The sequence below is a fragment of the Numenius arquata genome, chromosome 1 (assembly GCF_964106895.1).
Source record: "Numenius arquata chromosome 1, bNumArq3.hap1.1, whole genome shotgun sequence".
Lineage (NCBI taxonomy): Eukaryota > Metazoa > Chordata > Aves > Charadriiformes > Scolopacidae > Numenius > Numenius arquata.
In genome coordinates this window covers 4,478,186-4,503,105 of record NC_133576.1, presented here as the reverse complement: position 1 = coordinate 4,503,105, position 24,920 = coordinate 4,478,186, and the positions used below count along the sequence as shown (strand labels likewise).

At 41.0% G+C, this 24,920-nt stretch overlaps 1 protein-coding gene across 1 annotated transcript in view; it reads right to left on the bottom strand.

Moving 5' to 3' along the window:
- LOC141462387 (potassium voltage-gated channel subfamily KQT member 1-like) overlaps positions 1 to 24,920 on the bottom strand; it is a 538,103-nt gene that overhangs the window by 481,745 nt on the left and 31,438 nt on the right. The window contains exon 3 of the mRNA XM_074148301.1: positions 3,470 to 3,596. Within this exon, the coding sequence (XP_074004402.1) occupies positions 3,470 to 3,596 (127 nt within the window). The remainder of the gene's footprint in view (positions 1 to 3,469; positions 3,597 to 24,920) is intronic.

Sequence of the window (24,920 nt, the reverse complement as noted above, 5' to 3'; positions counted from 1 at the left end):
GCTTGGAGAAAAGGAGGCTCCGGGGAGACCTCATAGCGGCCTTCCAGTACCTGAGGGGGGCCTACAGGAAGGCTGGGGAGGGTCTGTTTACAAAGGCCTGCAGTGACAGGACGAGGGGCAATGGTTTTAAGTTGGAGAAGGGGAGATTTAGATTGGATATTAGGAAAAAATTCTTTACCATGAGGGTGGTGGAGCACTGGAACAGGTTGCCCAGGGAGGTGGTTGAGGCCCCTTCCCTTGAGATATTCAAGGTGAAGCTCGACGAGGCCCTGGGCAACCTGGTCTAGTTGGGGGTGTCCCTGCTGACTGCGGGGAGGTCGGACTAGATGACCTTTGGAGGTCCCTTCCGGCCTGGACCAATCTATGAATGTATGTCCTTGTCGAGATCATCAATAAAGACGTTAAACAGAAATGGTCCTAACACTGAGCCCTGAGGCACACCACTTGTGACCGGCCGCCAGCTGGATTTAAATCCATCGAGCACCACTCTTTGGGACCTTCCAGTCAGCCAGTGCTTGACCCAGCGGATCGTATGCTCATCCAGACCGTGTGAAGCCAGTTTTTCCACAAGAATTGTATGAGGGACAGTATCGAATGCTTTTCGAAAGTCCAGGTATACAAAGTCCACGTATGTTCCTTAGTTATGCATAAACTTCAGCATATCCCATAGCAACACCTATAATGCAGCTTACCTGAGTACTGCTTTTTTTGACCAAATTGTTGACTTGTTCCTAACATGTCCACGAGTTTACTTTCTATTATGCAATTCTCAGCTTTTTTATTAAAAGCATTAATCATTTTAAAATTTAAAACAGTAAAAATATTTGCATTTCTATTTTAATTTTTAGTTGCCATAGTATTTTACAGAATGGAAATAGCCATTAGCTTGCAGGTGTGTTCTTAGTAGTCTGGAGATAATATGACATCCAATTAAACAGATTATATTTGAATATATACATATTTGGGTTTGATTTACCTAACTTTCTTTTTTGCTGAACTTCTGTGCTCTATCGGCACTTCATAAGTTAGGTTTATACAAGGTTACTGGAGCTTTATGTACCAGGTGCTGATGCTTTATCAGAGCCGTATACATAACCAATTAAAGGTGCTCGTAAATAAAGTTCTATTATGCTTTGCTTAAGAACAACATTGGAAGGACACGCAAATGTGTACTCATTTCTTTACACCAGTAACTGGTGTCCCCCTTATGCCTTTCAAATTGCATGGTGTCAAAACCAGGGGAAAAAAAAGTTAATTCATAATTTGGTTCTTTGTGACAGTTTCTGCAACAACAACAAAAGGATAAAAGAGGCTGTGAAAGAACATTCTCTTGATTTTGCCTGTGCTTGGTATCTGCCTTTCATGAAAGCCTAATTAGGCTGGGATTTTCAGAAGCATGTAGCTGCTAACCTAACCCTACTGGAATAGTAAGTAATGGAAGCGTAAAGTCAATATTTAGGAAAGGTATCACTATTACTGCTGCTGCCATAGTGCATGAGCATTGCACACTCTTTAAACATTCTGTGAAACAGGGAATGAAGAAGCATGGAGAAACGAAGCGATTTTTCTAGGGATTCTTGGTATGCTGGGAATTAATTCAATCTATGCCCCCTAACAGGTTCTTTAATTACCGAATTGTCTTTTCTCACTTACATGTAATCACCTGTAATCTGTCCGCAAAGACACCCAGTTACAGTTATATGTTAGCATACTATTTTATGCAGCACAAATGCAATAATATTATACAAATTTATAAAAGAAAGTAATAACTAGGCTTGACTACTGAACCACTTTCTGGTAATAAGCACCAAAATTATTTTTATTTAAAATTAGAGAGGGGAAAAAAAGAAAGAGAATGGAGAAATTAAAGAAGTTAAAAATTGCTGCCCAAGTTTAACTTTCTAAGAATTAATCCAAATTTTAGTGTGGACAAAAACCCATATAAGAAATCTCTCTGATATCAAAGACTTTTCAATTATATTTTGTAACTTTTAATACTAAAGTCTTTATTTTATGCAAAAGTAAAAAAAAAAAAAAAAAAAACAACTTTATAATTTTACATTCTATTCTAATCCTTTATTTTCTTTTTCTAATGTTTGTATTTTATTCTTGTTTTGAAAATGATGGCTCAGTATGCTTTTATCATTTATGGCAAATGTATTTCCCACCTTTAGCTTGTAGACACAGTTCCATCTGCATTTGATATGTAAAAACAAATCTTGACTTTAAATGTGTTGTATTCTTAGGGGACTTTTAAATGTAAAAGCAGTACCGATACCTTTGAATGCACAACCAACTGTAGTCATTCTTAGCCTTTCTTAACAAAACACTGTATCTTCTCAAAGGGCTATACAAACATTGATGTTTACTGTGGCAGATGCACGATACCAGTATCTAGAGCAACTATCAAGTTGAAATCACAGTTTAATGGGACTGACACATTTTCTCCTGCACCTGTGTACTCTACCTACCTAAGAAGCATTTCTTAATTGAAAAAGAAGTCAAGAACACGATTAGGAGAAAAAATGTTACCTATAGGTTTCATGGTTAGATCATGAAACTGGATCAGTTCTAGAAGCAGCTGAAGAATTTGTTTGTATGTAATGAAACACTTCTTTCTCAATAACCTAAAACTGAGTACAGTATCTCATCACATTATTCACTACCCACATCTAAATGTATCATAGAATATGTTGTTTCCCGAGTTTTTGCACTAAATTTCATAAAATTGGTTAAGGAAACACCAGCTCATTCTCTCCCCTTTTCATCTCTCCCACTTTGCTCTATTTAAAACTCAATGAGTTGATGTTTGAGTAACCTAAAATTCACAGGTCATTGGAGTCTTTATAAAATCGTGGGCTTAAAACAGAAACGCTGATTTTATGGTCTACTGCAATTTTGTCTGAACATCACCTTTTATTAATCCCTCACTGTTCCATAGGTTCTATTAGTCATCTCTCCCCTTAAAGTCTCTCATACTCCAGAGGTGCTACCCACAATAGACCCTCAAACCATCTAAACTGCTTAACTTTAGTACCACCCAGGGAAAATTTTTCCTGAGTTATACTTTGCACATTTCCATGTTTTTCCCAATTTATCCACACCTTTGTGTTTGCTTTCTACAGCAGACCTAAGGATTTTGTGTTCAAGACCTTGTCAATTTTCTCCAGTTACACAAGTAGATTTAGTAAAGATTTCTTCACCTTACAATTTTGCTGAATGAAGCTGATGTCTGCCTGTGCCTCACAGCCGGATCTTAAATGTTCAGTTCTCGCAATCCAAAAGAATAAATAATTGCATATGTTCACAAGGCAGATAAACGCTTCAGTGACAGACATAGCTCACAACTGCAATATGGTCCCTGCAGTAGTTGACATCTTTACTTTAAAATGGATGATAATAGCAAATTTAAGAACGGTAAAAAAAAAAAAAAATATATATATATATATAAAAGGTTTTTAAATCTTACCGATAATCGATATTGGCTTTCTGGCAAACCGTATTCTTCCCTGCAAGCCAACATACTTACTCCTGCAGCCTGCAGACCACAATCGGACCACATATTCAGCACCAAAAAACACAACCAGAACTATTTCCTGCCAGAATTAAAAGGACAAAACATCAGGTTTTTTTCATGAAAAGACTACAGTTTACACATCTAATTTGTTCTTATGACTAATACAAATAAACTTGTTGAGATGAAATACACAATAAAAAAAGATTGTGCCCAATTTGTTCACTTTTCATGCACATATCCCAGCCAGTACATAAAAGGGAGATGTAATCTGTTCCTGAATGTGATTTGCACGAGTAAAAGAATGGTTTAAGCTGAATTCCATCAGTATATCATAGGGAAAACCACAGTATTCTTTTTCTTTTGTTTATTTCCAAAACTTACAATTTTTAAAAATAAGGAATAGAGGCTACAAGCATATAATTCCTAAAACTAACAAGTATATGAAACATTTCTAGATCACAAAACAAAATTTATAAATATAAAATCAGAAAGTGTAATGTCAACTTTTGTATTCAAAATAGAATCCCAGTATCATAGAATATCTCAAGTTGGAAGGGACCCATAAGGATCATGAAGACCAACTCCCTGCTCCTTGCAGGATGATCTAAAACTAAACCATACGACTAAGAGTGTTGTCCAGATGCTCCCTGAACTCTGACAGGGTTGGTGTCACGACCACTTCCCTGGGGAGCCTGTTCCAGTGACCGACTACTCTCTCAGCAAAAAACCTTTTTCCATTATCCAGTTTGAACTTCCCCTGATGCAGCTTTGTTCCATTTCCTCGTGTCCTATCACTGTTCGCCAGAGAGAGGAGATCAGCACCTCATCATCCTCTGCCCCCCTTAAGGAAGTTGTAAACTGTGATGAGATGACCCCTCAGCCTTCTGTTCTCCAAGCTGAACAAAGCAAGTGAACCTCAGCCTCTCCTTGTTAAGTCTTGCCATCAAGGCCTTTCACCTCTTGGTTGCCCTCCTCTGGACACACTGTAATAGTCTGATGTCCTTCTTATAATGAGGGTCCCAAAACTGACTGAGGTGGTGTCACACCAGTGCAGCGTAGGGTGGAAGAATCAACTCCCTTAACCTGCTAGCTATGCCGTGCTTGATGCACCCCAGGACACGGTTGGCCCTTTTGGCTGCCCAGGCTCACCGTTCACTCATGTTCAACTTGTCATAGAATCATAGACTCAGAGAATCATTTAGGTTGGAAAAGACCTTTAAGATCATTGAGTACAACCATAAACCTAACACTACAAAGTCCACCACTAAGCCATGACCCTAAGTGCCACATCTACATGTTTTTTAGATACCTCCAAGGATTCTGACTCAACCACTTCCCTGGGCAGCCTGTTCCAATGTTTGACAACCCTTTTGGTGGAAAAAAAAAATCCTAATATCCAACCTAAACCACCCCTGGTGCAACTTGAGGCCATTTCCTCTCATCCTACCACTTGTTACTTAGGAAAAGAGACCAACACCCACATCACTACCACCTCCTTTTGGGTAGTTTTAGAGAGCGATATGGTCTCCCTTCAGCCTCTTCTCCAGACTAAACAATCACAGTTCCCTCAGCCACTCCTCATACAACCTGTGCTCGAGACTCTTCACTGGCTTCATTGCTCTTCTTTGGATGTGCTTCAGCACCTCAATATCTTTCTTGTAGTGAGGGGCCCAAAACTGAAAACAGTATTCAAGATGAGGCCTCACCAGTACTAAGTACAGGGGGACAATCGCTCCCCTAGTCCTGCTGGCCACACTATTTCTGATACAGGCCAGGATGCGCTTGGGCTTGTTGAGCCATCAACCCAAATCCTCAGATATCTTTCTGCAGGGCTGCTCTCCAGCCTCTCATCCCCCAGTTTGTATGTATAAACAGGATTGCCTCATCCCAGGTGGAGAATCTGGCACTTGCTCTTGTTAAATTTCATATGGTCGGCATTTTCCCAGTTCTCTAGCCCAGAGAGAAAACCTCCTTTCCCAGGTCTCTGGACCAGAGAGGTCCAGACCTCTTTTTAAGGCCTCTCTACCCTCAAGGGAGTCCACAGCTCCTCCCAGTTTAGTATCATTGGCAAACTTACTTAATGTACATTTGATTCCTGCATCCAGATCATTTATTAATACATTAAAGAGCACTGTCCCTAAAATTGAGCCCTGGGGAAACCCACTGGTGACTGGCTGCCAGCCTGATGTAACCCCATTTACCCCTTGGAGCCCTATCCGTCAGCCAGTTGCTCACCCAACATATTATGGACTTGTCTAGCTGTGTGCTGGACAGTTTATCCAGAAGGATACTGTGAGAGACAGTATCAAAAGCTTTGCTAGAATCCAAAACCACCACATCTGCTGGCTTCCCTTGGTCAACTAGCTGGGTGACCTTGTCATAAAAGGCAGGACTTTCCCCCTGTGAACTTGTGCTGGCTATGACCAATGAGTGCATTGTCTCTTGTTTTTCAATAACTCCCAGAATAATCTTCTCCATAATTTTACCAGGCACCAAAGTGACACTGAGAGGCCTGTAGTTACCAGGGTCTTCCTTCTTACCCATCCTGAAAATTGGGACAACATTTGCCAGCTTCCAGTTGACTAGGACCTCTTCAGAATCCCAAGACCATCCCAAAAATAATGGAGAGAGGTCCCCAAAGACATCAGCCAGTTCTTTCAGTATCCTGGGATGAATCCCATCGGGCCTCATATATTTATGCACATCCAGCTGGAGCAGCAATTCTCGAAGTAATTCAGGGTCAGCTGGGTGTTTATCAACCCCTCAGTCATGGTTTTCCAAGACAGGGCTCTGGGGGCCCCAGGGTCCACCATCAGTGTTGAAGAAAGAGGCAATGGCGGCATTAAACATCTCCACTTTGTCTAAGTCCCTATTTGTGAGGTGACCAACGTCATCAAGCAATGACCCAATGCTATCTCTTATTCTCCTTTCACTATTAACATATTTAAGAATGCCCTTTTTGTTGTCTTTCACAGTGCTGGCCAGCTTGAACTCTAATCAAGCTTTGGACACACAAATTTTCTCCCTACAGTGGCAAACAGCATCTCTGCAGCCTTCCCGTGTCACCTGCCCTTGCTTCCAATATCCATATTCTCCTCTTCCACCTAAGTTATAGAAGATTGCTGCTCAGCCAAGCTGGCCTTCTGCCCTGCCTGCTTGACTTCTGACACTTCGGAATTGCCTGCTCCTGTGCTCTTAAAAAGTGGCTCTTAAAAAATGACCAGCATTCATGGACCCCAAAGCCTTCAAAAACAGATTCCCAGGGGATCTTACTAAATAGATCCTTCAGCAGCCCAAAATCTGCTCTCCCCATATTCAGGGTCGAAGTTTTGCTGGCAGTTTTTCTCCTATTGCCAACCATTTAAAACTCAACTACTTCATGGTCACTGTGACCAAGACAGCCACCAATCACTGTTTCACCCACAAGTCCCTCTCTCTTTACAAACAAATCTAGGATGATTATCTTTCCTAGTTGGCTCCCTTACTATCTGCACCAAGAAGTTATCTTCAATACACTTCAGAAATTTCCTGAACCTGCTTGTGTCCACTGTATGATATTCCAAGTTCATGTCTGGGAAGTTAAAATCACCCATAAGGACAAGGGCAGTTGATCTAGAGATATCCTTTAACTTCTTGTAGAATAATTCATTGGTGTCATTGTCCTGTCTGGGTGGTCGATAGTAGAATCCCACAACATCCTCTTTATTTGCTTTCCCTGTCATCCTTACCCAGAGGCTCTCAACTGTGTCATTACTAAGCGCCATACTATCCAACCCCTCCCTTACATACAACACCATCCCTGCCTCACCTCCCCTGCCTATCCCTCCTGAAGAGCCTATAACCATCCATCATGGCACCCCACTCACAGGACTCACCTTTATGCTTATGCCAATGCAATGTCATAGCTCTGGGAGGGAGCCAAAGCTTCAAGTTCCTCTTGTTTACTCCTCATGCTGTGTGGGCTTCAGTGTAGATTCATAGATACATAGATTGGTCCAGGCCAGAAGGGACCTCCAAAGGTCATCTAATCCAACCTCCCCGCAGTCAGCAGGGACACCCCCAACTAGACCAGGTTGCCCAGGGCCTCATCGAGCTTCACCTTGAATATCTCAAGGGAAGGGGCCTCAACCACCTCCCTGGGCAACCTGTTCCAGTGTTCCATCACCCTCAGAGTAAAGAACTTTTTCCTAATATCCAATCTAAATCTCCCCTTCTCCAACTTAAAACCATTGCGGTGTACTCAGCACCGTCCCTCAAACATTGACTTGCCATGCCCAGGCTTATCTCTAGCGAGCCTGGTTTTATCCTTTTCCCCCTTCAAATCTCGTTTAAAGGTCTTCTGATGAGCCCTGCTAACTCGTGCACAAAGATCCATTTCCCCCTTTGAGACAAGTGTCCTGCAGGCCTGGTGTCGTCTAGACCAATCCATGATCAAAATCCCTAAAATACTGTCAGTGACACCAGGATCAAAGCCAGGTATTAATCTGCTAGGTCTTCCTGTTCATTCCCTCATCATTCCCTGCAACTGGAAGGATAGAGGAGAACACTACTTGTGCTCCTCATCTCTTAACCACTTGTCCCAATGCCCTGAAGTCTCTCTTGATTGCCCTTGGATTTCACGTAGCAATTTCATCACTGCCTACCTGAAAAAATCAGTAAGTGATCAATTAAAATCAATTTAAAGAAAATCACTCTGAGGGCTGTACCAAGTTAGGAAGTTTTCTCTTCACATCTTTAACCTGCTCCCCAGGAAGGCAGCAGACTTCCCTAAGAAGTAGGTCTGGTCTGCATATTGGGCCTTCTCTTCCCCTCAGAAAAGGGTCTCCTTTAACCATGACAAGCTATTTTTTTCTTTATGGAAGCAGTTTTGACGCAAGGTGTAGGCCAATTTAACCTTGTCAACACTTCCAAGCTAGATGAACCATCGTCCTCATCATTGTTCAGTTCCAGTTGCAGAGCCTCATACGTATTATGCAAGCGCACCTGGGAAGTATGGCTGGGGTAGTTATGGAGGAGACACACCTGCTGTGCCAGGCAGGAACTTGTCACCATTCCCCCCTATCCCTTAGGGCACCGCGTTCAGCCCCAGAGAGAGAGGATAAAGGAATCTTATCATGCGTCCTGTCTGCCTGACAGATCTGCCCCGGGGAAGATAGGCTGTGGTTCCAGTAATCTCTCTCTCAGACTCCTCAACCTACTCACCTCCTCCCAGAGCTCTGTCACTAAGCTGAGGAGTTTCTCTACCTGGACACACCTCCCACAGGTGTGCTCACTACTGCTGTCCAATACTGGCATTGACACCTGGGTGGCAGCATCTTCCCATCGGAGCTTTGTCTGGGAACCTGTGTCAGTCGTGGTGGGTGCAGAGTTTAGAGAGGACACGGCCTTCTGCCGGGTGGACCCCATTGCTCCCCGGTGGATCCGGCAGAGCTACAGTGCCCTTCCAGGCAAACCGCTGTGCCATGGCCTGGTTGCTAGTGCTCCCGAGAGGTTTCTCATAGAGGGGTTGGAAGGGCCCTGGGCCCTGTCCAGAAGACCTTGTTAGCTGCTGTCACACGAGCTGTGGGCTCCCGGCAGCTCTCTCCACTCACTTGAAGTCCTCTCAGTTCAGGAACCCCCCATACACCACGGTAGGGCGTTCCACTGCTGATCGGATCGTTCCAGCACTGGAGCTGCTCGCCTCAGTCACCGAGGTGAGCAGTAAATACACAGCACATAAAATAAATGATCTATATTTCAATATTGTTTCCCTCTATAGCACTATATCGTAAAGCACTTGTGCATAACCAAGGATCGGTATACTTTGAGGTACTTCTAAAGAAAACAGATCAGTAAAGGATCACAAAACGGACAGATTTGTTGAGATCTTTGTTCGTTCCTTCCTTGTTTTCCTCCGTCATTGCAATATGCTAGCACAACCAAAATACAGCTTCTAGGATTTGTTCCAATCCAAACTGTATCCTGTAACTCGGAGTCACCGAACACCTACTATATAAATTACAGCTTTGGAAAATATTTGTATTTTAACTTAAACATGCTCGCAATCTGTGCCTGGGGAATTCTGAAGCACCCAAAGAGTGAACACACTTAAATCATAATTTCACTGAATAACAATGCCAATATGTCTTTAAAAATGACACTCTGAATGGTTGAAAAGAGACCAAAATATTTCAAAGCTGAAAAACAGATAAGAAAAACTCAACAGTACTATGCAAAACTTCATGTCAATTTTGATTTTTAACAAAGTTAGGTTAACATTTCTGTATTCACTTCTACCTCCTTGTTTTGCCTGGAATGAGAACGAAGAAAATATGCACAGTCTTCCTCTGTTTTCATGTTGCTTCAGCCTGACTAAAACCAAGGATTAGTAGAAAACCAAGAAAGCTTACAACCCAGTTTCAAGGCAGAAGCACAAGAAAATACACAGCAAATTAGCTCCGCAAGTTTGGTTTTTATAATTAATAATCTAGAGCTTCTGCAAGTAATACTTCTAAGTTTGTGCTCTGGCTGAAATCTAAATGCAAACATTTATTCAAGCATAATAGTCAAAGCACAATTCAAGACCAATCTTCAAAGGGAAACAATTCTTGCATTTCAGGGATCTTGCAAAATGCTCTCTCACTTATTAAATTGTCTACATTTTTAGCAGGCTCCTGGCGTCATCATTCAGTAGCATTTGTTTTCAAGTCCCTTATGAAGGATTTCTTATTTCCACCAAAGGAACCACAACGCTGCCTACAAGGACCTACCAGACCTCCTGGAGGAATGGCACTGCAGCTTTGCAGTCATGAGCACTTCTTTCTGTAATTAGGCAGACAGCTAGTACCAAAGCTTGAACTGAAAGAGCATTTGAGAAGCAAACAGTTCTACATAATAGAATGATAGAATGGTTAGAGTTGGAAGGGACCTTCAAGATCATCGAGTTCCAACCCCCCTGCCATGGGCAGGGACACCTCCACTAGAGCAGGTTGCTCAAAGCCCCATCCAGCCTGGTCTTGAACACCTCCAGGGATGGGGCATCCACAGCTTCCCTGGGCAACCTGTTCCAGTGCCTCACCACCCTCACAGTAAACATCCTCGTCTGCAGACTAAAATGGCTGAGTTCCACTGAACTTCGCCTTAGAAATTCATGTGTTCACAGTCTTAGAGGAAGAAACACAACTAGAAGGCACAGCTTATGTGATTTTGTTGACAATGTTGGTAACTTACCCTTTGACAAGGGAAGATACCCATAGCAATTCAAACGAAAACAAATGTGTCATCCAATTGCCTCAAAAGCATGCTTCTGCCACTCAGTGGCAGTTTATTCAATGTAGGTCCTAAAAGACAATGCTAATGGCAGTGGAAGAATCATTTCTACAGAAATTGCACATTAAAATCACTGGGTCAGTGAGGTAAAAAAAATGTAGAGAAAGGAGACAAGCAATAAGTGCAAAAACTTCTTAGACTGAGGCTATTCCTCCATGAACCTATTTTTAAAAGCTGAAATTAAATCTATATCTGGCCTGAGGGTATTTTATTCTCAAGGCAAATTCCAAAACCTATGAATTTATTTCAGCTACCAACAAGAAACCGTCTTGGTTACATCTGGAGAATCCTGCTGAAGTCAATAAGGTTGCACAGTCTATGAAAAGAAAAATAAATTGTTGACAGGAAGGAGGAAGAAGGAGGAACCTACGTCTTCAACAAACTTGAAATTAATTACTGATCTCAGTTCATTTTGTCTTGGACAGGTGTTCACATTACCAAAACCACAGCAATTAACACATTTGTTGGCAGCCTCGGACAGGCCAAAGACCAAAAGAGCATGGAAACTGGACAAACATCATAGCTTTATAGGTGGTCCCTTCAGAAAAATAAAAGAAGGAAGATTATGAAACTTACACTGCTGTCGTGTACACTTCTATGAAAGATAGAAGACATCCATTTCCAGGGCTGTCGAGTCTGATCAAGCTTCACCTCACTAAATTCACCTTTAAAAAAGCCCTAACCTGCCTCCTTTTCCTGCTATACACATAAACACTTTTCAGAACCTTAAATTTATTGCCTCACATTTACCCTCTGGTAAAGAAAAAACCCCAACAGTTTCCTGGAAAGTCAGAAAAAACACTTGTTCTCACTGAAATGGCAACAAAAGGTGGTAAGGAGTTCTTGTGGACAAAACACGAACCAGAAAAAATCTGCAAAAAAACCAAAACCTGCAAATTAAATAGTATGCCAAATATGCTCCGTAGTGACGTCCATTTGTATGTCAGTTTGAGATCTTTCTCCAGCTTTCTGAAATTTTCCAGAACCCTTGCTTATAAAATGGTATTACACTCACAAGGATCCCGCAAGACTTTTTTATTCAGGCTCCCGGTAGTATTTTTCCCCTTCTTCTGCAAGTGGTGAAGAAAGAAATACACGATGGAGGATTCTCAGCAGATTTCATAAACCTGCAAAGCCATTTGGCTTTAACAGAAAGGCAGGGATGAACTCCTCTAATGAAATCAAAACCAAAAATAACAAGTAGGAATAAACCATTACCTCAAAAAAAATCAGAGCCGCATCAAGCTTGAACAAAATAGAGCTAATACATATCCTTGGCTGCTCTATCTAGCAGTCAGCTTTCAGTGTCAGCCTTCCATTTTTCTCAGCAACCCTTCTCTGAACTCCTTTGAGGAAAGAAAGGGAAAGCAAAGACGCATATCCTTTGGACAGAAGAGCTGCCATAAACTGTCAGGACGTTTGCCATGACCCATTGAAGGATCACAAGACAGGTGTGGAAAAACACAGAGCATCATCCTTTCTCTGGGGCGCTGAACCTGCTCCAGAGGCACACTCTATTGACAAATGTACCAGCGGAGAGGGTCTTTAGGCAGTGCTGCAACCCAAATTATCTTCGAGGAAGTAGAGCGCAGAGTAAGGAAACAACAGTGCAGACCAGATTCTTCACACTCACACATTAAGTCTTTTCCTGTTTTGTTAGTGGTAAAAGATAGTCTTGGCAATTCAAATTGCCGTGGTAACACTAGGGAAAGCATTTAACATGCAGTAACTGCCTATCCTCTGTAAAGGACTGACATATAATATGACTACAGATTTTAAACTGGGCTTGTACTATCTAATATAAATTAGGACATTGAGCTGCTGGAGCGTGTCCAGAGGAGAGCCACCAAGCTGGTGAGGGGTCTGGAGAACAAGTCACATGAGGAGAGGCTGAGGGAACTGGGCATGTTTAGTTTGGAGAAGAGGAGGCTGAGGGGGGACCTCACTGCCCTCTACAACTCCCTGAAAGGAGGGTGTAGAGAGGTGGGTGTTGGCCTCTTCTCCCAAGGGAATAATGACAGGACCAGAGGAAATGGTCTGAAGTTGGGGCAGGGGAGGTTTAGATTAGATATTAGGAAGAATTACTTTACTGAGAGGGTGGTCAGGCACTGGAACAGCCTGCCCAGGGAGGTGGTGGAGTCGCCATCCCTGGAGGTATTTAAGGAACGTGAAGACATGGCACTTCAGGGCATGCTCTAGTGCCCGAGATGGTTGGTTTGTGTCTGTTTGTGGGGTGTGGTTGTGGGTGTTTGTTTTGTGTGGGTTTTGTTTTGGTTTTGGTGTTTGGGTTTTTGGTCTTTTTGTTGTTTTGTTTTTTTTTTTGTTGTTGTTGGACTCGATGATCTCAAAAGGTCCCTTCCAACCAAGAAGATTCTGTAATATCTCTGCTAAAGTCAGTAGCAGCATTCCATTATTCTGTGCTTGTCCCTGTTGTCTGGGGGAAAAAAAAAACCAACAAAAAAAAACCCCAACAAACGCACACCTATAATATTCTTTGCCCAGTCAGGTGGAAGTCCTTAAACTTATTTCATCTCTGTATTTTTTTCTCTTTTGTAAGTCTAGCCACTGCATGTCTTTTCTTCTTCCCCACAAAATACATAATAATTTTTATGCTATTCCTAGTATAACTCCATTTTATGAATTTTATTCAGAAAAATGAAAAAAATACGCTTAAAGAGAAATATGTATGCAAATAACTTCCATCTGTATCTAATTCAATAAGAAACTCCTGTGGAAAAACCATCAACTTTTACCCAAGAGTGTCACTGATGACAAAATAGAAAAACGCTCACATTAACACAGAAAATCAGTATTTTATACAAGAGCATGTGTAACTGAAATATATAGCCTGGAATTTACAATATGTTCCAGTACAGTTATGGATAACTGCACAGGGGAAGCAGGAGAAGGGAAGGAGTTCGGCTGGAGTGATTAAAGTGCACACATGAAAAAGACGAGTATTTTCTCAGCTGCAGCTGTGTTTTAGGTGGAGAGCACACACAAGGCTCTCTTCACTTTTTTTATTGGAATATTTAGGTGCAGGGGTAAAAGGAGGAAGTGGGATGGCTAAATGAATAGTGTGTGCTCACGAAGATTCAATCAAGGAATGGCAGCTCAAAACAATGAAGCCTCAGAAGCAGGCATAAAGCTTTAATAGTCCAAATGTTTGCACACGTGTACTTATGTCCAAAATTTAATCTGATAACCTGTCTTCAAGGTTTTCCAGTCCTTGGAGTTGAAAATGTCAATTTAGTGACCTGTTTAGCTTAATAGTTACTCAAATGCTACGAAAAGCTACCGATACTGAAAGTACTTATTTCTACCATCATGCTTGCTCTTTTAAAGATGACAGATGTTGTATGTGAAAATATAACATCCAGTAGATGGAAGAAAAGATGTCAAATGCTGCTAAGTGTCCTATAGTATCATTAACTTTTTCAGACTTGCATCTCAGATGAAACCAATACACTTAATGTTTGAAAGTCTGTTGTTTGGATACGAATGGATTTGTTTAACATTTCTTAAAAAAACAACTACCATTCAAGCAAGCTGGGCGAGTCAGATGGGAAGATTTACTTTTTAATTCTACTTAGGCAACAATTTTTCTACAAAGAAAATTAACTACAGTCTCAATTACTTTTGAGCAGGACTTTTTTCTAGAATTGCTTAATTCAGAAAGATACTGCCAGGACAAAAACAACCAAATAGTGAATCAAGAATATTCGAGAAGTTAGTGCCTAAAGTTCTTCATTTCTCTATAGATCTACCAGTACCCCACCACAGCCTTCCAGTTTCCCAACAGTTTGTCTTGAAGCCTGACCTCCTCTAGTAGGAGGCAAAGGGTTTACCTTGCTCCTGGAGTGGATTCTATCTGTTGTGAAAATCCACCTCAGAACTGTAAATAATCATATCCATGTTCCTTAACCTTTTGGTTTGGGATGGTCTCAAAATTTTGAGGGGAGGAATTGGAAAAATCCTGCACGTACCTCTCCACCTTCCTCTCACTCCCAAGTAAGAAATGTTTCTCTAGTCTCTTGGGCCACATTTTGAAAACACTTTGCACAGAAGAGACTATAGAACTAGAGAAAGAAGTGAGTAAAATTTTACTAAGGGCATAGTCTCAGCCATACTTACTGCACAATGATTTCTATTTTAGATAGTTGAAAAGCACACAGCAATCATCCAGCACAACATGTTCTGTACAAGGCAACCCACAAGGTAATAAAAGCCACAAGAATAATTTTATCATAATTCACATTGAGAAGCTTGATAGTTACATTTGATTCCAGAAAGACTATGGCAACTCAGCAAGATTGCTTAGCAGACAACTTAAGCTTATGGAATATGGTGAAAGACTTGCAGACTCAATTTTTTTCCTAATATGTTTAATGTATGAAACAATATACCATATCTATTTTAATAATGTTTTATATTGTAATATAATATTCCTGATCTATTTTTTCATCTTCTTAAGGACCAACAAGAAGTTCAGAAAGAAACAAGGATTATCCTTCTTGTTTTCTCTCTTTCAGGTTTACAAGGAATAAAAGAATGGAGAAAAAGCTTTTGAGTCATTAATTCAGGTGTATTCTACACTAATAGTTTGACTCTTCCATAGTTCAAAAGAAATAGCATATTTTTCTGCTGAAGTAGTTTACCTGTCAGTTCCTTTAAGGGACTGGGCACCTCATTAACACCTACTGTTACACAGGCAATATACACCACACAAATATCACAAAACGCCCCTAAATATTATGGGACCTACTCTGAATGCCATAATCTGCAACAAAAATCCACTATCATCTGTAATAAATGATCTGGTGAGGCCAGCAGGAGTACCTGTGAACTTCATGTATTAGATTATCGTAGAATCATAGAATGGTCAGAGTTGGAAGGGACCTTCAAGATCATCGAGTTCCAACCCCCCTGCCATGGGCAGGGACACCTCCACTAGAGCAGGTTGCTCAAAGCCCCATCCAGCCTGGCCTTGAACACTTCCAGGGATGGGGCATCCACAACTTCCCTGGGCAACCTGTTCCAGTGCTTCACCACCCTCACAGGAAAGAATTTCTTTCTTTATCAACATATCACTTTATTAAACAGACCTCGAAAAGCCCCTAAGTGCTCATGCCATGTGGCAAAACACAGATTTAGAGTTATAAATTGGCACAAAAGCAGGAAATTGATAAAAAATCCACCATTTTTCTTTCTAACAGTAATTGCTTTGATGGGATGGAGAAACTGCCTTCAAACCTATTAGAATACATACACTTCTCCATAAATCACAGAGAAGACTAAATTAAGCTTACATACCATGCAATCTTATTTGTACTCTCCTAACAGATTAAAGATGACACAGCATTTTATGACGTGACTACCTAGCTTAAATGGGAGAAGGGATAAAAGCAGAGGCAAAAATAAAGGAACAGGAGAGCTCCTCCACTGCAGACGGGAAGAGTGCGTCCTCTTTATAAAAACACACACTTTGAAAATGGTGTCATCAACTCACTACTTCCAAAAAAGAAGAGTCATTCTGAGGTCCAGTTCAGAAACAGAGCAGTTAAATACACACATGCCTTAGCACGCCTTACGTAAGCCAGCTATCACTTGGTACTCTGAAGTTTGGGTACTCTGAGAAGCCTAGCCTATATATACAGCAGGAAGGTGTGTTCATGGCATATGATGCAGAAGAAATCATTACATAAAGCCAAAACCGAGCAGTGACTTCAGGAAAGACACAGAACAATGTGACCCATCTGCAGCCTAGAACTTTTCATGAGATCCTCCCCTTAAGCCCTGACTACTAAATAAAGCCACAGCATGAGCCTCTCTCCCAAAAAGCTTAAGCAGCAGCTGATGAGGGAGCTCCTAATCTTACATCTCAGCCTTTTCTCCAACAGGATTTGCAAACACAGGATTGTTAATAGAAGTTACATGCTAAATGTAGTCATTACATCAGGCTTGCTAGTAACCAAGCAATGTGAGAGGGCAGTGAGGGCCTACATTAGAGGCAACAAGTGAGGAACCTGAAAACAGAGTCTTTTAGGGTATTGTGTACCCTCCAGTACTGTACTGCTATGAACTACAGGTGTTAAAGTGTTTGGAAGATATGCTGTTGCTTTTTCCAGCAAAGAAACACGTCAGAGGAAAGCGGATGATGTAAAGACTGTCTCCCAAAGGAAGAGGTACCACAGGAGCTGAGGTCATCTAGAAAAACCACTGGAATCCAGTATCCAGCCCTGCTGAGACAGGGAAGGTGATCCCAGCTGAAACACTGAGACTATCCACCTTGTTTGTGGCTCTGCTGCAGAGAACTTCTAGGAAACACATGCCCTTTAAGTCTTATCCCATAAGCCTGAGAAAAATACAGTAGGAAACCAGCCATCAGGAGAATGTGACTAGAATGTAGTGACCCCTGGTGAAAGCAAAAGAAAACTCTTTTCCTATTTCACCTATTTTAATAGAGAATAGTTTTGTAAGAAAGACTGCCTTTTTTTTGCGTCGAAAACAGACCATTATCAGAAATACAACAATGAAGTAATTAAGCTTTAGGTTTAATCCAGTATATCAATTCATACACAGTTTTGCCATTACCACTTGCCCTGAAAATGTTGCAGTGATTTCATATTTGGATTATGTGCTCTGAATTGGAAAGCGCATTAAGACAGACAATATTTCCTCTCTCTCTCCTTCATTTCAATTCCAATGACCACAACATTAAATACATCATGGCATACAAGTAGAAATTAAATTAACAAAGTTGAATCGATATGATTTATAGCAAAAACATTCTGTTTTCTCAAAGTCAAGAATGCTCTTGGTATTCTTAAATTAAAAAAATAATTAATATCAAGATATTAAAGAAGTGAAAAAATTCCCTTTAACCTACAGCACTGTCATTATACAAATTGATGATTTATTCTATTGTTACTCAGTGTGTAAGAACATCATGTGTATGATGAAAACAGTATTTTGTTCTTGTTTTTAGAACAGCACATTCAGTGAAATTACTTCCACGAGCTAATAAACTCTCTTTCTGCAAGGTCTTTTATAATAAAAATAAAAATCTGTCTTTTGTAAACTACCACGGTGACCTCTCCTGGTAGAAAAATATATGACCTCTAACCGTGAAAACACTCAATCAGATTAATCCTCAAAGGAGGTATTACACCTGGCCCACTTTATAGTTTATTTTTTTAATGCCATATCCTTAAAGATCCAGATGCCATGTACAAATCAAAACTGACACACAACCTACTAGATCATTAAGAAAACATTACAGCCTTCTGGTGCGTAGGCAAAAGCCTATACAAGAGGCTTTAGCAACTTTTTAAATTTTTCAATAGGATCATCTTAGAGTAAGATAAAATTATAACTGTATATTTTAGGGAACTAAAATCTGGGACAAAGTAGAAGGATAAAACATTACCTAAAAGGAACACGATGAAGGAAGCCTGGAAAAATAGATGGACATAAGCATATGCATGTTTGCTGAAAATACAGGGTTTTTTTCCTTTTCTGGCATAAACTTTTTAAATAAAAATAATAATTTCCCTGGGAAATTTAAGTGAAAATACTCCTAAGCACTTCATTTATTTTTAATCTCAATCACTTATCTATTGTGATCTTACACTCAAGACAACTTCAAGGTTTGCTTATGGTCATGCAAAAAGTCTGTGCTAATACATCAGCAACTCTTTGAGAATAGCTCAAGACATTCTTTGCTTTGAATAACCACCAACAATACAAACTGGTGAAAGCATATACATTTTTTCTGTATACTACACTCACAACTGAAAAAAAGCTTTATACAGACATGTCTGCTTCCTGATGTAAGATTGATGATCTCCCAGAGAAGAAAGTGGCTGAAGAAAAAGCATAACTTTAAACACCGCAGTAAATAAGATTTTAGAGGATCATGCTCAGAACAAGGAGTATAAAAGGAAGACTTTCATGCTAGGTACAAATATTAAAAGTTTAAAAGAACAGTTGAGCAAGCAGAATTTTTTTAATGAAAGACACCATAAGCAATCAGAACTGATTTGATTGATCTGTTGAACTCATGGGGGAAATTTCAACAAGTGAAAGCAAAAAGAAGTAAAATGGTTAGAAGTCTGGGAAAGCTAAGACTCTGAGAGACTTAGATATGTTGGCCCAATGATCCAATCTCAATGGTATGAGTTTCAACAAGGGCAAGTGCCAGGTTCTGCACTTGGGCCACAACAACCCCAAGCAGCGCTACAGGCTTGGGGAAGTGTGGCTGGAAAGCTGCCTGGAAGAAAGAGACCTGGGGGTTCTGATTGACAAGCAGCTGAAGATGAGCCGGCAGTGTGCCCAGGTGGCCAAGAAAGCCAATGGCATCCTGGCTTGTATTAGAAATAGTGTGACCAGCAGAAGTAGGGAGGTGATTGTGCCCCTGTACTCAGCACTGGTGAGGCCACACCTGGAGTGTTGTGTCCAGTTTTGGGCACCTCAATCCAAGAGAGATATCGAGGTGCTGGAGCGGGTGCAGAGGAGGGCAACGAAGCTGGTGAAGGGCCTGGAAAACAAATCATATGAAGAGCGGTTGAAGGAGCTGGGACTGTTTAGTATGAGGAAGAGGAGGCTGAGGGGAGACCTCATCACTCTCTACAACTACTTGAAAGGACACTGTAGAGAGGTTGGTGCTGGTCTCTTCTCACAGGTAACTAATGACAGAACGAGAGGGAATGGCTTCAAGCTCCAACAGGGTAGGTTTAGACTGAACATTAGGAAAGAATTTTTCACAGAAAGAGTGGTCGGGCATTGGAATAGGCTGCCCAGGGAGGTGGTTGAGTCACCATCCCTGGATGTGTTTAAGAGTCCTTTAGATGTGGTGTTGGGGGATATGGTATAGGGGAGAACTTTGTAGTGTAGGGTAGATGGTTGGACTCGATGATCCCAAGGGTCTCTTCCAACCTGGACGATTCTATGATTCTATGAAATATGGTCAATGGAAATAGAGTTGACCCAGGACAGGAATCCACAGTAATAATAAAAGTGCATATATTTATTTTAAGAACAAGTAGATTAAAACCAACTCTAGTATTTAAAGACTAACTTTTTCTTCTCTTAATTATCACCAAACCACTTGTAAATGTATCAGTGAAGAACTGAAGTGTGAAATTACTTCAAGCAGGTAGGGTTTTCAATTAAGAAGAAATAATACTATGCCTGTTCTCTTAATTTCTCAGAATATGCATTTTGAAAACATTTGACATTAAAAAAAGAGTAACAGGTCGGGATGACGGAACAAAAAGACAGCTGTCAGGTTTTGCCATCTTCAAGAGCAACACTCTTCAAAAGCCATGTTCCTGTCAGAAAAGTGTATGGGGACACATCGCTGCAGATCAGGCAGGAATCACAAACTCATCTAAGGAGCACTTATGAAAACCATTGGGAAGGTAGCAGATAAACACAAGTAATAATTAGCAGTCAATTCTATCAAAGGTAGAAAGTGATCAGTGTTGACTCAGGACTGACTATAGGAAATCCCATCATCACTGCTCTTAACTTGTATTTGGAAGAAGCTATTAAAAAGGCAAGCGAACCCTGACAAATATCTCCATGAGTGCCAAAAGTGTCTACAGAGTAATTAAGTAGGGGGAAAAAAAAAAAAAAGACAGCTATTGAACAGGGTTTGTTTATGTTTTTGCCAAAAGTATTGATCCATTTTTTAAAAGGAATTTTAAACCAGTTCCCAAATTCTGATGCTCATATGCCAGGCTTTACCACGTGGTCCACAAAAAGGCAAGAAAGCCACATTTCCTCCTTTACCCTCAAACTGTAACCTTTAGAACATACCACAAACCCTGGCTACCCACGTACTGGTGCTCAGGCATGGCATGATAATTTGTGAGAGTGTATCCCAAGTTCATAAACACCATGCTGGGAGGATTATTTCAGAAACTTGTCTTTCGTGTACGATAGAATAAGTTTTCTCTTTTCAGCAGTCCCAGCTGCAGAACTGCCCATAGTCATCCCTCGCGCCGCTCTGTTGGCTCAGTATGCTGTCCAGTTTTGCCAATCTGTCCTGGTGATCAAAGTGCAGGATTTCTTAAAAGGGTACCTGCTCCAATATTTGGGGCATGAGATACTGGAAGAAACACACAGAGACATCAGACAGGGGACATAAAAGAAGCACGACAGACTTTTTGCAGAAGTCAGGTGTTAAGCACTTAGTGCGCCAATCAGGACCTGACAACAGGCCGCTGAAGGTGTCATCATGGTGGAAGTTTGTCACGGACCAAATGGTCAGGATAAGACGGCAGACAAGGTCTTCTTTAAACAACTCAAGAAAGTTTCTAGATCATGCCCTGGTTCTTATAGAGGAATTCAGCTATCATCTATTTGAAGGGCAACACAGTGAGATGCAAGCAATCTGAGAGACTTCTGGAGTGTTTCAGGAGTAACTTTTAGATACAGGTATTGAGTAGGCAACTGGGAATGAAACACATTGGGCAACTGGGAATGAAACACAGCTGTTCAGATATACGAGGAAAAAATAGACGGAGATAGGCAATGCCTTGGATGTAGCATCCAAGAAATAATGTAATTCAAGATCCTGAAGGGAGTACAGACCCTACACTTCAGGAGAGCAAACTTTCAATTAGTCAGGTAACTGATAGTTGGGATCCCATGAGAGGCAGCTCTGAAGGGTCAACAAGCTCAGGAGACCTAGTAGGTTTTTAAAGACAACCTCCTCCAAATGCAAAGAAGTGATGAAAGCTAAAAACAGGAAAACAAGGGAAGTAATTATCCCCCTTTACTTAGCGCTCATTAGACTGCATCTAGAATACTACACCTGTGTTTTTCCACCAGTACAAGAAAGACTTTGATAAACTGGAGCAAATTCAGCATAGGGCCATCAAGGTGGTCAGGGTGTTGGACCACACACTCTATGAGGAGACGCTGAGGGAACTGGACTTGTTCAGCCTGAAGAAATGAATGCATGAGGGACCTCTGAGCTTGATTCCATACAAGAAGGTTATTGAGAAGATAGAGCCAGGTTCTTAACAGCAGTGCAAGGCAGGAAGATGAAAGAAAATAGACCATGACACAAGGAATGAAAGACTACAAACCAAAGTTGAAACAAGAGAATTTCATACTGGATAGAAGGAAAACCTTTTTCACCTTGTGGGATGGTCAGACATTGGAACAGGCTGCCCTGAAAGGCTATGCAGTCTCCATCCTGGAAGGTTTTCAAGACCCAATGGGATAAGGACCTGCGCAACCTGGTCTAATCTCATTGCTGACCCTGCTTTGAGCAGAAGGTTGAAGAGACCTCCTGAGGTCGCTTCCAACCCAAATTATTCTATGACTGTATGAAAAGAGGAAACCACCAAGGCACATGGTTCCAGACTTCTGTGGGATCCAGCATTTGCATGTTATGACAAGTGGAGATGCTATCCACTCCCATTATGCAATCTGTAACTAGAGTGGCCACAATTATTTTGGAAAACCCTATTTGCCCTTCCTTCTTGGAAAATTCCAGCGGCTGCAGGACCCAGAGAGGGGTAGGCAGTGCAAGTTTCGAAGGCAGATGGCAACGTAGTATTGCCTTAAGTGTTGCAAATACGTTATTCACAACTGTGGCCCATTCCATTGTGCTTCCCCAGATGTTGTACAAGAACTTTCTCATGAAGCAGATCCTATATACTGATGGACAGACAAGTGAAAAGGCCCCCGACAGTACAGATCCAGGGCCAAGGAAAGCAGGGGAAACGAGATTCCTTATCATACATCATTAAATGTCTGATTAAATACCACAAGCATCACATACTACTATTTATTTGCTACTGACACACTAACAGGGCTATGCAAAGAATAACAGCTTCCTTCAATCAGAAATAAATAGATTTCATTTTGAACTTGATCCAATAGATGCTTTGATCCAATTTTGTTTCTCACCATACTGGCAGTCTCCACTGTTCTCAAACACTTTCAAGGGAGCAAAGTGGCATGGAAGGCAGAATACCCATGTGTGTTTTTTTCATATTTTGGTGAGAGAAACTCTCTCTGGTTCCATGAACAGTCAACTGTGGTATGAAGTAGATTAGAGTAATGATCTACTACAGAGTAAAGAGAGCAATGATCTCCAGGTTTCTGTGGGGTTATCTCTCTCCTGGATAAAATGGGAGATGTAGTTTGAAATTCCTTCAGGTGAAGGTGGGGAGGAGAGAAGTGGTCCAAGCAGGAGTCTAACCATTTAGCTACTAGAAACAAGAAATCTCGCAACTCTATGAAAAAGAACTGATATAATTACCTCTAAAAGCAGTCTTTCAAGTGTTGTTATTGAAGTGAATTTATTTCAGAACAAACTCTAAGACCTACAGTTTTAAGACAAATGCTTTCTAGGCAAGTGAACCTACAGTAGCCAGCAGAACAGCTAACCTCTGTGATGGCCATTTCTAGGAAGGAAGCTCAGGAAATATCAGGGAGGATACTCAAGAGAGGGATCCTCCAGGGTAAGGTCTCCAGGGTAACACAAAGTGGAAAAACGTTCCAGCACTGCCACTGACTATGCGTGATTCATTTGTTAGCCGATAACATCACTTAAAAATAGCTGGCAATGCTTTGTGAGCACTATGTGAACCACACATCTGTCTTCAGCTAGTTATTTTTTGTCCAACAATAATACGTGCCTGCACATGTACATACCATCAACACGAAAACAATCAGCTAAGCATTGAATCCTTGCCAGTATTACTGTTTTGAGTGGTGGTTATACTGACCTCCAATCGCTCTGCATCCTTCAGTGAGCATGAGAAGACTACGTATGATGGGCAGAACACTGCACTTTGCTTGACACTGAATATGGCTTAAAGGCCAAGCAGCATTTGTGACAGGATTAACATTAATCAAAATCCCAAAGTAACTCAGGGGTCCTAATGATGGCTTAGTCAATTGCATGCAAAAGCCACATATACTAATGTAGTCTAAGCCACAGGAAAACAAATAAGTAACTGATTTTTATTTTCAAACCAGATGGAAAACCAAAATCCATCACATTAGAAGTCACCACTTAGCAAAAAGAAATTACAATAAGAATACTGAGATTATGACACAATGAGATCAGAGGATTTGAGTGGCTAAAGGACAGATATTGTGAGCAACTGTTCAAAAGTTATGTACTCCATTTTCATCGAGAATGCTTCATCTCCATTCTTCACCTCTTAAGGTGAAGAGGGGAGAGGGGAACAGAGAAGGAACATTGGCAAGAGTCCTCATGCAAATTATTCGTACTTTTATTTCCCTCCTACTTCAAATTAACACTTAAAAATATTGTATGTATGTTGCAACAGTTTATAGGTGGCTGCTGGACATGATTTCACATTTTTTTAGAGACTTAACAGCTCAGGACTAGTAACACAGTTCAGGTACATTTCATCTGTAAATTAGCCACTCAGTCCAGCGATAAAAGAATCTCTCCCTAGCTACTGTGAAAACAACAAGCCATCTCTGTATACCTCCAGGTGAGCAGATTTTTCTATCACAACACCTGTTGTTTAAATTCCTAAAGATTCTAATAGCAAGAAAAGGATATTTGATAAGCCACACAATGGCTTTACCCTTTTGCAAAATACCAAGCACAAAACTTCACGTATGCTCAAGAAGAACCGGACACCCTAGTGCATTGCTAACAGCCACAACACTTAACAAGCACCAGCTTCAAAGCCAGATCACTGATGCACAGAAATGTGATAGGAGCTCTTCCTTCCTGTTCTATATACAGGCAAACTAAGCCAACAGAAATCACTTACCCCTGAGATTCAGATACTGAAGAGCATGGTTCCTGGCCAATTTTTAACCATAAGACTTAGAAGAGGTATGTTTTAAATATATGTTCCTGCCTATAGAATATCCTGTTCCACACTGCATAAGATGCAGTGATGAAAACTAGTTGTACACTGTAAGAGCTACAGCGTACAGCTTTATACCTTACAAAAAGCAAGTATATAAAGCATGTAGAGTATATAAAAACTGTTAATCTATCAAGTACCCTCATAGTTTACAGATCTAGAAAATAATCATCCCCATTAAACTATGACCTTCCTTTAATGAAAGCAGTTAATAT